The 12,747-nt window shown below is 37.9% G+C and overlaps 2 protein-coding genes across 3 annotated transcripts in view; both read right to left on the bottom strand.

Annotated features, from left to right (window-relative positions):
* LOC146473502 (contactin-associated protein 1-like) overlaps nt 1-12,747 on the bottom strand; it is a 160,847-nt gene that overhangs the window by 44,258 nt on the left and 103,842 nt on the right. The gene's annotated exons all lie outside the window — the stretch shown is intronic.
* Nucleotides 7,492-8,808, bottom strand: LOC146473509 (neurexin-4-like). Its single transcript, XM_085118385.1, has 2 exons — nt 8,503-8,808; nt 7,492-8,355 (listed from the first exon to the last, which is right to left on the bottom strand). Exons 1-2 carry the CDS (start codon nt 8,621-8,623, stop codon nt 7,706-7,708), a joined length of 771 nt encoding a protein of 256 aa, XP_084974511.1. The 5' UTR covers nt 8,624-8,808; the 3' UTR covers nt 7,492-7,705.

Raw genomic sequence — 12,747 nt, 5'->3', positions numbered from 1 at the left:
ATCACTATTGTATTTATTGGTCGCGCACGCCGTCATCTTCGTTTTGACCGTAGATCGTGAGTAAAACAGCTGATGCATATGACAATTTTAAAATTTGCGGTAGTTAAGAATATTTTTTTCATGCAGAGTGGTTTTCAACAATAGGCATTGTTTCATTTGACATGTATTGTCATTCATGTCTGGGCTGAAAACAATAGCTCGCCAGCTCTGAACGCGCCATTTTCAAATAAAACTACGACCAACAATTTTCAAACTGAAAAACATAAAGGTTCCTCGTGACCAATTTTCGAAATTAAAACGGATTCTTTTCAAGGAAAGACTCGTCTGCCATTTGCCGTGCGTGAAAGTCTAGTACGTATGTTAGTTTTCCCAAAATAGTTCTCCAAAATGACTGTCTATACGAAAATTTGCAAAATTTACTGTATATTCAAGTGGGAAAACATAAAACTTCTACTTTCTCAATTTCATTCTTTTTTAGTGTAAATTGTAGACTAATCCTTGATTTTCAAGAAGCCGTGCGTGAACCTTGAGATTATCATTTCTGAGACTCGGGAAAGTGAATTTTGTGAACCCTAGCTGCCTAGTTTTGGCCCATTCTTCTCTAATTTATAGCTCTTCAAAGCGCGATCGCATTCGAATTTGCCGCTTCAGTGGCTATGAATTATTCATGATGTCCAGGCATTCTGCGCGATGTACGTTTGGGGGTTTTTAATTCTTACGTTGCGGGATCAGATTTCTTACGTTTTGGAGTTAGTAATTCTTACGTCTGGGAGTTAGTTATTCTTACGTTTTGGGGGTTAGTTATTCTTACGTTTGGTTGTTAGTTTTCTTCTATTTGGGGGTTAGTAATTTTTACGTGTGGGGGTTAGATTTATTATGTTTAGGGGTTAGTTTATTCTTACGTTTAGGGTTTAGATTTCTTGCGTTTGGGGGTTAGTAATTCTTACGTTTGGGAGCTAGATTTCTTTACGTTTGGGGATTTATTATTCTTACGTTTGGGGGCTAGATTTCTTACGTTTGGAGATTAGTATTTCTTACGTTTAAGAAGTTAGATTTCTTACGTTTGGGGGTTAGTAATTCATACGTTTTGGGGTTACATTTCTTACGTTAAGGGGTTAGTTTTCTTACGTTTGGGGGTTAGTAGATTTTACGTTTGGGTGTTAGATTTCTTACGTTTGGGGTTAGAAACTCTTACGTTTGGGGGTTAGATTTCTTACGGTTTGGGGTTAGTAATTTGTATGTTTGGGGGTTAGTTTACTTACGTTTAGGTGTTAGTAATTCTTACTTTTGGGTGTTAGTAATTCTTACGTTTTGGGGTTAGATTCCTTACGTTTGAAGGTTAGTAATTGTTACGTTTTTTAGATTAAATTTCTTACCTTTGGGGGTTAGTAATTCTTTCGTGTGGGGTTTAGATTTCTTTCGTTTGGGAGGTAGTAATTCTTACTTTTGGGTGTTCGTAATTCTTACGTTTTAGGAATAGATTTCTTACGTTTGGGGGTTAGTAATTCTTACGTTTTTTAGATTACATTTCTTACGTTTAGGGGTTAATTATTCTTACGTTTGGTGGTTAGTTTTCCTACGTTTAGGGGTTAGTAATTCTTACGTTTGGGGGTTAGATTTCTTACGTTTGGGGGTAAGTAATTCTAACGTTTTTTTGATTAGATTTCTTATGTTTGGGGGTTAGTAATTCTTACGTTTAAGGGTTGGTAATTCTTACGTTTGGGGATTAAATGTCTTACTTTTGCGGGTTAGTTATTCTTACGTTTGGTGGTTAGCTTTCTTACGTTTAACTGACGGTTAGTAATTCTTACGTCTGGAGGATAGATTTCGTATGTTTGGGGCTTAGTAATTTTTACGCTTGGGGGTTAGTAATTCTTAGGTTTCGGGGTTAGTTTTTTTACGTTTGGAGGTTAGTAATCCTTACGTTTGGAGGATAGATTTCTTACGTTTGGGCGTTAGTAGTTCTTAGTTTTAGGGGTTAGATTTCTTACGTTTTGGGGTTAGTAATTCTTAGGTTTGGGGGTTAGTATTTTTTACGTCTGGAGGTTAGTAATCCTTACATTTGGGGGCTAGATTTCATACGTTTAAGGGTTACATTTCTTACGTTTTGGCGTTAGTAATTCTTACTTTTAGGGGTTAGATTTTTTATACGTTTTGGGGTTAGTAATTCTTACGTTGAAGGGTTAGTAATTCTTACCTTTTGTGATTAGTTTTCTTACGTTTGAGGGTTAGTAATGCCTACATTTGGGAGTTAGATTTCTTACGTTTGGGTGTTAGTAATTCTTAGGTTTCGGGGTTAGTTTTTTTACGTTTGGAAGTTAGTAATCCTTACGTTTGGGGCCTAGATCTCTTACGTTTGGGGGTTACATTTCTTACGTTTGTGGGTTAGATTTCTTACCTTTAGGGGCTAGTAATTCTTATGTTTGGGGGTTAGTTTTTATACATTTGGAGGTAAGTAATCCTTACGTTTTGAGGCTAGATTTCTTATGTTTGGGGGTTACATTTTTTAGGTTTGGAGGTTACTATTTCTTACTTTTAGGGGTTAGATTTCTTACGTTTTGGGGGTAGTAATTCTTACGTTTAGGGGTTATTTATTTTTACCTTTTGTGGTTAGTTTTCTTACCTTTGGGGGTTAGTAATTTTTACGTTTTTTAGATTAGATTTCTTACGTTTGGTGGTTAGTTTTCTTACGTTTAAGGGTTAGTATTTCTTACGTTTAGGGGTTAGTTTTCTTTCGTTTGCGGGTTAGTAATTCCTACGTCTGGGGGATATATTTTATACGTTTGGGGGTAAGTTATTCTAATATTTGGGGGTTAGATTTCTGATGTTTTGGGGTTAGTAATTCTTACGTTTGTGGGGTAGTAATTCGTAGGTTTGGGGGTTAGTTTTTTACGTTTGGAAGTTAGTAATCCTTACGTTTGGGGGCTAGATTTCTTATGTTCTGTGGGTTATTAACTCTTACGTTTGGGGTTTACATTTCTTACGTTTAGGGGTTAAGTTTTTTACGTTTGGGGATTAGTAATTCTTACGTTTGGGGGCTAGCTTTCCTACGTTTTCGGGTTAGTAATTCTTATATTTGGGGGTTAGATTTCTTACGTTTGGAGGTTAGTAATTCTTACGTTTGGAAGTTAGATTTTTTACGTTTGCGGGTTAGCTTTCTTACGTTTGATGGCTACTAATTTTTTCATTTGTGGGTTAGATTTCTTACGTTTGGGGTTAGTTTTTTTACGTTTGGAGGTTAGTAATCCTTACGTTTGGGGGCTAGTAGGTCTTACTTTTAGGGGTTAGATTTCTTACGTTTGGGGGTTAGTAATTCTTAAGTTTAAGGGTTAGTAATTCTTACGTTTGTGGGTTGGACTTCCTACGTTCGCGGGTTAGTAACTCTTACGTCTGGGGGATAGATTTTGCATTGTACGTTTGGGGCCTAGTCATTCTTATGTTTGGGGGTTAGTTTTCTTATCTTTGGGGGTTAGATTTCTTACGATTGGGGGTTAGTATTTCTTAGGCTTGGGGGTTAGTTTTTTACGTTTGGAAGTTAGAAATCCTTACGTTTGGGGGCTAGATTTCTTACGTTTCGGGTTTAGTAACTCTTACGTTTGGGGGTTAATAATTCTTACGTTTAGGGGTTAGATTTCTTACATTTGGGGGTTAGCTTTCTTACGTTTGAGGGTTAGTAATTGCTACATTTGGGAGTTAGATTTCCTACTTTTGTTGGTTAGATTTCTTACGTTTGGGGTTTAGTAATTCTTAGGTTTGGGAGTTAGTATTTTTTACGTTTGGAGGTTAGTAATCCTTGCATTTGGGGGCTAGATTTCCTACGTTTAAGGGTTACATTTACGTTTTGGGGTTAGTAATTCAAACTTTCAGGGGTTAGATTTTTTATTTGTTTTGGGGTTTGTAATTCTTACGTTTAAGGGTTAGTAATTCCTACATTTGGGAGTTAGATTTCTTACGTTTGGGTGTTAGTAATTCTTAGGTTTCGGGGTTAATTTTTTTATGTTTGGAATTTAGTAATCCTTACGTTTGGGGGCTAGATCTCTTACGTTTGGGGGTTACATTTCTTACGTTTGGGGGTTAGATTTCTTACGTTTTGGGGCTAGTAATTTATATGTTTGGGAGTTAGTTTTTTTACGTTTGGAGGTTAGTAATCCTTACGTTTGGGGGCTAGTAGGTCTTACTTTTAGGGGTTAGATTTCTTACGTTTGGGGGTTAGTAATTCTTAAGTTTAAGGGTTAGTAATTCTTATGTTTGTGGGTTGGACTTCCTACGTTCGCAGGTTAGTAATTCTTTTGTCTAGGGGATAGATTTTGTACGTTTGGGGCTTAGTAATTCTTATGTTTGGGGGTTAGTTTTCTTATCTTTAGGGGTTAGATTTCTTACGATTGGGGGTTACTATTTCTTAGGCTTGGGGGTTAGTTTTTTACGTTTGGAAGTTAGAAATCCTTACGTTTGGGGGCTAGATTTCTTACGTTTGGGGGTTAGTAACTCTTACGTTTGGGGGTTACATTTCTTACGTTTGGGGGTTAATAATTCTTACGTTTAGGGGTTAGATTTCTTACGTTTGGGGGTTAGCTTTCTTACGTTTGGGGGTTAGTAATTGCTACATTTGGGAGTTAGATTTCCTACTTTTGGGGGTTAGTATTTTTTACGTTTGGAGGTTAGTAATCCTTACATTTGGGGGCTAGATTTCCTACGTTTAAGGGTTACATTTCTTACGTTTTGGGGTTAGTAATTCAAACTTTCAGGGGTTAGATTTTTTATTTGTTTTGGGGTTTGTAATTCTTACGTTTAAGGGTTAGTAATTCCTACATTTGGGGGCTAGATTTCTTACGTTTGGGTGTTAGTATGTCTTAGGTTTAGGGGTTAATTTTTTTTATGTTTGGAAGTTAGTAATCCTTACGTTTGGGGGCTAGATCTCTTACGTTTGGGGGTTACATTTCTTACGTTTGTGGGTTAGATTTCTTACGTTTTGGGGCTAGTAATTCTTATGTTTGGGGGTTAGTTTTTTTACGTTTGAAGGTTAGTAATCTTTACGTTTGGGGGCTAGATTTCTTACGTTTGGGGGTTACATTTCTTACGTTTGGGGGTTACTATTTCTTACTTTTAGGGGTTATATTTCTTATGTTTTGGGGTTAGTAATTCTTACGTTTAGGGGTTAGTTTTTTTTACCTTTTTGTGGTTAGGTTTCTTACGTTTGGGGGTTAGTAATTCTTATGTTTTTTAGATTACATTTCTTACGTTTAAAGGTTAGTATTTCTTACGTTTAGGGGTTAGATTTCTTTCGTTTGCGGGTTAGTAATTCTTACGTCTGGGGAATATATTTTGTACGTTTGGGGCTTAGTAATTCTAATATTTGGGGATTAGATCTCTTATGTTTTGGGGTTAGTAATTCTTACGTTTTGGGGTTAGTAATTGTTACGTTTAAGGGTTAGTAATTGTTACGTTTGGGGGTTAGTAATTCTTAGGTTTGGGGGTTAGTTTTTTTACGTTTGGAGGTTAGTAATCCTTACGTTTGGGGCCAGATTTCTTATATATTGGGGGTTAGTAACTCTTACGTTTGGGGGTTACATTTCTTACGTTTGGGGGTTAAGTTTTTTACGTTTGGGGGTTAGTAATTCTTACGTTTGGGGTTAGCTTTCCTACGTTTTCGGGTTAGTAATTCTTACATTTGGGGGTTAGATTTCTTACGTTTTGGTGTTAGATTTGTTACGTTTGGGGGTTAGTAATACTTAGGTTTGGGGGTTAGTTCTTTTACGTTTGGAGGTTAGTAATCTATACGTTTGGGGGCTAGATTTCTTACGTTTGGGTTTTAGTAACTCTTACCTTTTGGGTTGTATTTTTTACGTTTGGGGCTAGGAATTCTTAGTTTTAAGGGTTAGATTTCTTACGTTTTGGGGCTAGAAATTCTTAGTTTTGGTGGTTAGTTTTCCTACTTTTTCTGGTTAGTAATTCTTACGTTTGGGGGTTAGATTTTATACGTTTGGGGGTTAGTTTTCTTACGTCTCGGGGTTAGTAATTCTTACGTTTGGGGGTTAGATTTCTTATTTTTGGGGGTTAGTAATTGTTACGTTTGCGGGTTAGTAATTCTTAAGTTTGGGGGCTAGATTTCTTACGTTTGGAGGTTAGTAATTGTTACGTTTGGGGGCTTGTGATTTTTACGTTTGGGGGTTAGATTTGTTACGTTTCATGGTTAGTAATTCTTATTGCGGTCAGAGTTTGAAGTTTTGTTAATTTCTTGCCAGCCCTGGCCCCAGGACTTCTCTTAAGTAAACCTGCAGACCACGGACAGTTCTGAGTCAGCAATGGTTGTGTTTCAATCTTACGAGCGATTTCAAGAACTTGTTGTTCTACTTCTTGTCTAACGGAGTTTTTTTAAGTGTTCTCGTTTTCCTTGGCTGTGTGAATTACTATATTGTAATTCTTTTGTTCTCGTGCGATTGTAGAATGGTTCCCTTCATCGTTGACAAATTAAAGTTTTCATTGTTCATTGAGAATGAAGGCTATTTCTTCATAAATGTTTAAAATAAAGTGCGAGAACGAAGCACCCCCAAACCCTTAAAATAACTTCAATTGATTACTATTAGGGATCACTCCACCTACAAGACTATTTTAGAATTATCAAAAAATCGTCATGCATGATCAGTACGTAGAGAATAGTGCTGAAAAGAGATCAGCTTAGAAAACGAAGTCGTCAACATTATAACCGTCATCATCATCGTCATCATCGTTATTTATACACTAAATCGTATCATTACATCAAATGATCTTCCTAGGAGCCGTGCAAAAAAAAAAAAAATAAATAAACTTAGATGAAACAACTTTAATTGATGCGATCTAACTTTCGGTCTCACCGTCGATGTAACGCGGCATACATTCACAATTACTTTCATTTTCTTGTGGTCACGTGTTGGCAACTTTTTCTCGCCATTCACAGACCCGTCGCCAGTCGCTCCTTATGATCGTAGTGGTTTATGGGAAGTCCAAACTCCGTAGTCGGCGCAGTCAATTAAATTCCAAGCCTACAAGATTAACTCCTATAGCTATACATATATCCTCGAAATTTCTTAGGTACTGATTTTAAAATAGGGGCTGGGAACCACCATTCACGGGGTTAACCCCTCCCTCTCGAGGGGAGGGGGGAGGCTAAATTAATTAACAATTTTCGACAAAAATCGACCGTAGGGGCATTATATATTTTTCAAAAAAACTAGGACATTTTAATCCAAACAAGAGCAAGGTTGATTTCCCTGACAAGGAAATATATTTTTCCAACATTTCGAAAGCCATTGGAAAAAATACATTTCCCTGACCGTGAAATCAATCTTCCTCTTTTTTTGGATTATTTCTTCAATTCTACAATTCAGTTTTTGCTGATTAGATCCAGTTTACTACAGGATCCCGTCAGTATTTTTATTTTGTCGTGGTGGTTCTTCCAAACACAGCTAATATAGTTTTTAGCTGAGGTAGGGCCCAGCGATTGACAACTGAATTTGAGCGGACGGTCTGAAATGATTTTTCTATGTTTTTTTTTTAAATTTTGTATCATTTTCATTGTTGTCTACCTAGACAGCTCTCTAGCGTAACCACTGTGATCAAACTTCAAAAACAATTCCTACGTAGTTCTTATCTTTATCAACAACAAACAAAATGGAACATTGGGCACTTCTTAAAAGTGCTGAGCAAAGCAGTCAATCAATGTTGCCGTTTATGCTGTGCCATAGCATCTTAATTTTCCAAGTGTGTGGTAACCTTGCTCGAAGCTACTGCCAGTATCCCCAAACCTGAGCTGTTTAACTGGAAGATGCGCCTTGTCAGTAAGGAGACCGCTGTCTTCCCGCCAAACACCGTCATTTGCATCACAGTTACAACCGTTAATAGAACCTGCACTTAGACGTGCGCATGTGTTGTTCATCCCGCATGCACACTTGCCACTGCCAGGTGATGCTCCGCCCCAATACGTCATCTTAGTAGAATCACGTGACACCCACCATCCGCTTGCAGCATTTTTTTCATTCGTAAACAAAACTGAAGAAAGGCACTCATACTTGATAAACTGTTCACAATGTGAAGAGACTGTCGTGAGACTCGCCAGCTGGGAAAGACTCGCTCCCGTGTAATGAATGTCACGTGAGTAACTCCCTGCGTCTTCATATCCATCCACCAAAGTTCTGTTTTCACTGTCGTGACTGATGACTGTCACGCCAACTCCATTTTTGTAAGTAAGGTCGCAATAGACTGTAAATGGCTCCAGTCCTCCCTCGCCATCTGGATCAATCGCGTAATTGCCTTGTTTTACAGTAGAATCGAGATTCTTCAATTCGCTGCAGGACTTTGGTGCAAACATCGTGTTGGTGTCTGTCAGAGTAATGAATTTATTATTTTTGCCATGAAAATCGTTGACATATACAGTATTACTCAAAAGGTTATTTCAACATTATAACTGTAACTGTTGTTAAATTTATTATTTTAAATTCCAAAACTTTGCTTTTCCCTGCTATTTACCTGGATATCGGGCCATTCCCATGTAGCGAGCAGGCGCTTCCATGTAGCAGGCCGGACAGGTTTCTCTCGAGTGAGAGTTCAAATCACACAGATTCGTGTTCAGCCAGAAATTCAGGCTCATGCAACTTGGATCATCGACACATGAATCAAGACAGTCGGAATAATGAGTTGTGAAGCTGAAGCTGTAGTTCTTGTAAAAGAGAGCGAATCCTTGCTGTGATCTTTCTCCTCGACATGATTCACTTCTGGCTTGTTTGGCTTGAAACAGAAAGAGGTAACAAACGAGGACGAGATGGGAACGATTCATTTTTCCATGTTCTTGTCTCGCTAGACTATTCTTGTAAGCGCTAAATTACAAGTTTAAGTTGACTGGATGTCTCCGGTAATGTTTGCTTTATCCAGTCAAATATTTGCTAAACACCCTTATTAACACAAAAATAAATATTCCCCCTGTCCCACCAAGTTATCAGAGCTTAAATAGGGCAGTGAGCTGGATTATCATACACATCCGTTTAGTTACGTCTCGTCTCACCAAGCGGGTTCCATTGGTATCAAGAAAAGTATGTGCATGGGAGAGGGCACAAACAGCGTTTTAGCATTTGCCCAAATTAAAAATTTCCTCTTTGCTTATTTGTGAAATAATTATTAATACAACAAATTTGTTTAGTGCGTGGCAGGTGTTTGCTCCTAAGTATATTTATTTTCTTCCTCCGTCAAAGGAAGGGAATGCGACATGAGGCACCTTTTTAGACCGGCCATCGCGCCTTTTATTATAATTCTTAGAACACACACTTTCGAAGGCGAAATTTAAAGGGCTAAACCTTAAAAAATTGAAATACAGCCTTAATCGACAAGCGCCTCTCATAAAACATCGTTTTGTTGGTTATACTTTTTGGCGTATGATTCGATCCAATATTTCGAGAAAAGAAAGCAATTCATTAGGGTTTGTTTAATCTTCTGCGCCCAACATGTACTCTAAATGCCATTTAAATTTTACATTGCATTATTTACTCTATAGTTTTTGACGATGAAAAATGCTTTGTAACAATTCTGCATGAGTTTCGCAAAATCTAAGATGTATAAAAAAGACATTCTGTCGTTATCGATAAGCTAATAAGATTTTCTGGGACAAACTGCGTCTTATTTGATGATTACACGGAAAAATCTAATTTGTTAATGATTTCTTTCATCAGCATAATCTGGTAACATTGTATCAGTTTTTTAAGCACTGAGGCATCAGTGTTTGCGTGCATCGTTTGGTAATTTGACTTTAAAACTACCTTGTAAGAAGCGAAGACAAAAATCTTTGACAGCAGTTAATATACGTCTTAGACGGCATCTTTTTTGTTTCCGTGATCTAAATGTACCTTTGAAAAACAAACGTTTTGCGGCCCCCTGAACCAGTATTAGGATACATTGTTGATCTGAATTTTAAAGAAAATTTTAAACGACTATTATGTTTTGTTTTGTGCTTTTGTCAGACTTGCTCATGTAATAGAAAGCAGTTACAGAAAGTGCAGCACACCTACACCGTACATTTTAACTTGAAGTTTTTATTTAAGGTTTTTAGTTTACCTTTTTCGCCCTACCGATGCAAGTGAAGCAAATTTTTCAAATAACCGAGATTTGAGTGATTCCTGACATCTGTGCGTTTGCCCCCTAAGAAGGTAAGGGGACGGATCATTTTATTTTTCTGGAGTGGCAAGAGTTTTTTTTGACAATTCTCGTGTCTTAAAGCTTGCGCAATGGTATGACATTTTCTACTAGTTTGCGAGATATTTTTTGCTTTAGTTACGCTGAACACTTTTCTTCTGCTCAAAACTGAAGCTTTGCAGGAATTTTGCGGCTTTTTGCCCACCCCTCTCAAAAAACTGCTCTGACGACCTGTTTAGCCATTTTTACTTTCTGCGAAAGTGACATGAAACATTCGTGTTCACGTCAGGACCATATTCATTAAACCCTCCTAAGTTAAGATATATCTCAATATTGTTCCTTAACAATAGACTATTGTTAGTCTTACAATAGATTTTTTTGTAAAGAAACAATGATACTTAGGATACATCTTAACTTAGTCTTTCCCGTCACACCTTGTGGACTCTGCTCTCCAAACTAAGGTGTCCTAATAGGTTTGTCTTCATCATGAGCTGGCCGCATTAGGGCGCAAAAGCAAGAGTACTTGTGGATAGTTAACTATCAGACTAGCTCCTAGTATATAGCTTGATGCCTGGCTAGATATTTAGACTGTTCACAGTCCACTATTTCCCCGTGGGATTTTCGAGAGTCGCACGTTTCGATCGGACTGGTGCCATCTTGGTTGGTAACAGCGAACGCAACCTGGGGAATGACTACCAAGAGGGCTCCTACCCAGGGTGCATTGTGTGTGTGTGTGTGGGGGGGGGGGGGGGGGGGAGGTGCGGAAAAATATAGTTTGTGATAACCCTAAATTTGCATAAAGTGTTGCCTTTTGTCGTCTTAAACTAACCAGAGTGTTTAACAACAATCAGTGATATTGGACCCAGCACAACAATTATCGTCTACAAAGCAGTTCTTAAGTCAAGTATTCGTTGGCCGGACAGAGCATGCCTTGCGGATGGAGGACACTCGCCTACCACAGCAAGTCCGGTACAAGCGCTACAAGGATAATTTGAAGCAGAGTCTCCAAATGAGCGCTGCCTTGTACTCAACAACAAAATCCTAAAAGAGCGACAATTCCCTCTACTGTTAGACTAAGGAAGTGCTCTGGTTTGCTGACACATATGGTCTTATGCCAGAGTGCTTTGTACTTGCGAAGAAAAAATGAGAACTACGTGGCTTTCGCGCAGAAGGTTATTTCCAGGAGTGTCCAAGTAACCATACTGTATTCAGTGAAACAGAGTTCTCGCAATTCGGGTTATTTTTAGATTTCGCTTAAAACTCACAATGAATTGCGATCTTTTTCGGAGTGCTCTGAAAACATTTCAAGCGATAATTTTGTGCAAAGTGGTAACTCGGGTCAGTTTTGTAGTGCAGATGTGGATGGAAACAGAAATTGTCACAGGAAACAGTTTCACTTAAAGTAAGTTTACATGTGAAACTTCCATTGTAAGAATATATTGGCTCCTGCTTCATTAACATCTACACTGTAAATTGAAAAAGATCTGTTTTATCTCTAAAATTGGGGCCGATTCGGTCAGTAAAATATGGTGCTTTTTTCTAAATTGGCTCCCTCAAAATAGGACCAAAATAGCCTAATCACAAGGGCTGAAAGGAACGAGATGGTTTTTAAAAAAACGAGCCTAAATAGATCTAGTTTAATTAAGGTGCCTACTTTTGTTACTGCGCATACGTTCTGCGCATCTCGAGATACTCGGGTTTCCTATGGGTGGTGCCTACTAATACAGGGATATTTTTTCGCGGTTAAAACTATGCGGACAAAGCAGAACTTAGCAAGTGCTCTTGGTATCCAAATAGAAAATTGGGAGTAACCATGCACTTTTCAGAGATAACAAAGCTTCAATATGGTAAAAACGTCATACATTGCTTTATATTTTACTACTTTTTTGAATTATTATTGCTTCATTATCTCTGAAAAATGCGTGGTTACCCTTAATTTTCTTTTTGGATTCCAATAGCCCTTGCTCAAGTCTCCTTTTCCCACATACTCATACACCGCGCAAAAATACTTACGTTTGCGGGTTAGCTTTCTTACGTTTGATGGCTACTAATTTTTTCATTTGTGGGTTAGATTTCTTACGTTTGGGGTTAGTTTTTTTACGTTTGGAGGTTAGTAATCCTTACGTTTGGGGGCTAGTAGGTCTTACTTTTAGGGGTTAGATTTCTTACGTTTGGGGGTTAGTAATTCTTAAGTTTAAGGGTTAGTAATTCTTACGTTTGGGGGTTGGACTTCCTACGTTCGCGGGTTAGTAATTCTTACGTCTGGGGGATAGATTTTGCATTGTACGTTTGGGGCTTAGTAATTCTTATGTTTGGGGGTTAGTTTTCTTATCTTTGGGGGTTAGATTTCTTACGATTGGGGGTTAGTATTTCTTAGGCTTGGGGGTTAGTTTTTTACGTTTGGAAGTTAGAAATCCTTACGTTTGGGGGCTAGATTTCTTACGTTTGGGGGTTAGTAACTCTTACGTTTGGGGGTTACATTTCTTACGTTTGGAGGTAAATAATTCTTACGTTTAGGGGTTAGATTTCTTACATTTGGGGGTTAGCTTTCTTACGTTTGAGGGTTAGTAATTGCTACATTTGGGAGTTAGA

Source organism: Pavona decussata, unplaced genomic scaffold (genome assembly GCF_977016875.1).
Source record: "Pavona decussata unplaced genomic scaffold, jaPavDecu1.1 SCAFFOLD_93, whole genome shotgun sequence".
Lineage (NCBI taxonomy): Eukaryota > Metazoa > Cnidaria > Anthozoa > Scleractinia > Agariciidae > Pavona > Pavona decussata.
Note: the sequence above shows the minus strand (reverse complement) of the source record. Positions and strands in the feature narration are given on the sequence as shown.

Bases quoted from the DNA above. Each gene is read 5' to 3' on its own strand.
- LOC146473509 (XM_085118385.1), bottom strand. From the start codon at position 8,623: ATGAGCCTGAATTTCTGGCTGAACACGAATCTGTGTGATTTGAACTCT. The intron at 8,356-8,502 runs GTAAATAGCAGG...TTACTCTGACAG, and splicing joins GGGAATGGCCCGATATCCAG to ACACCAACACGATGTTTGCA.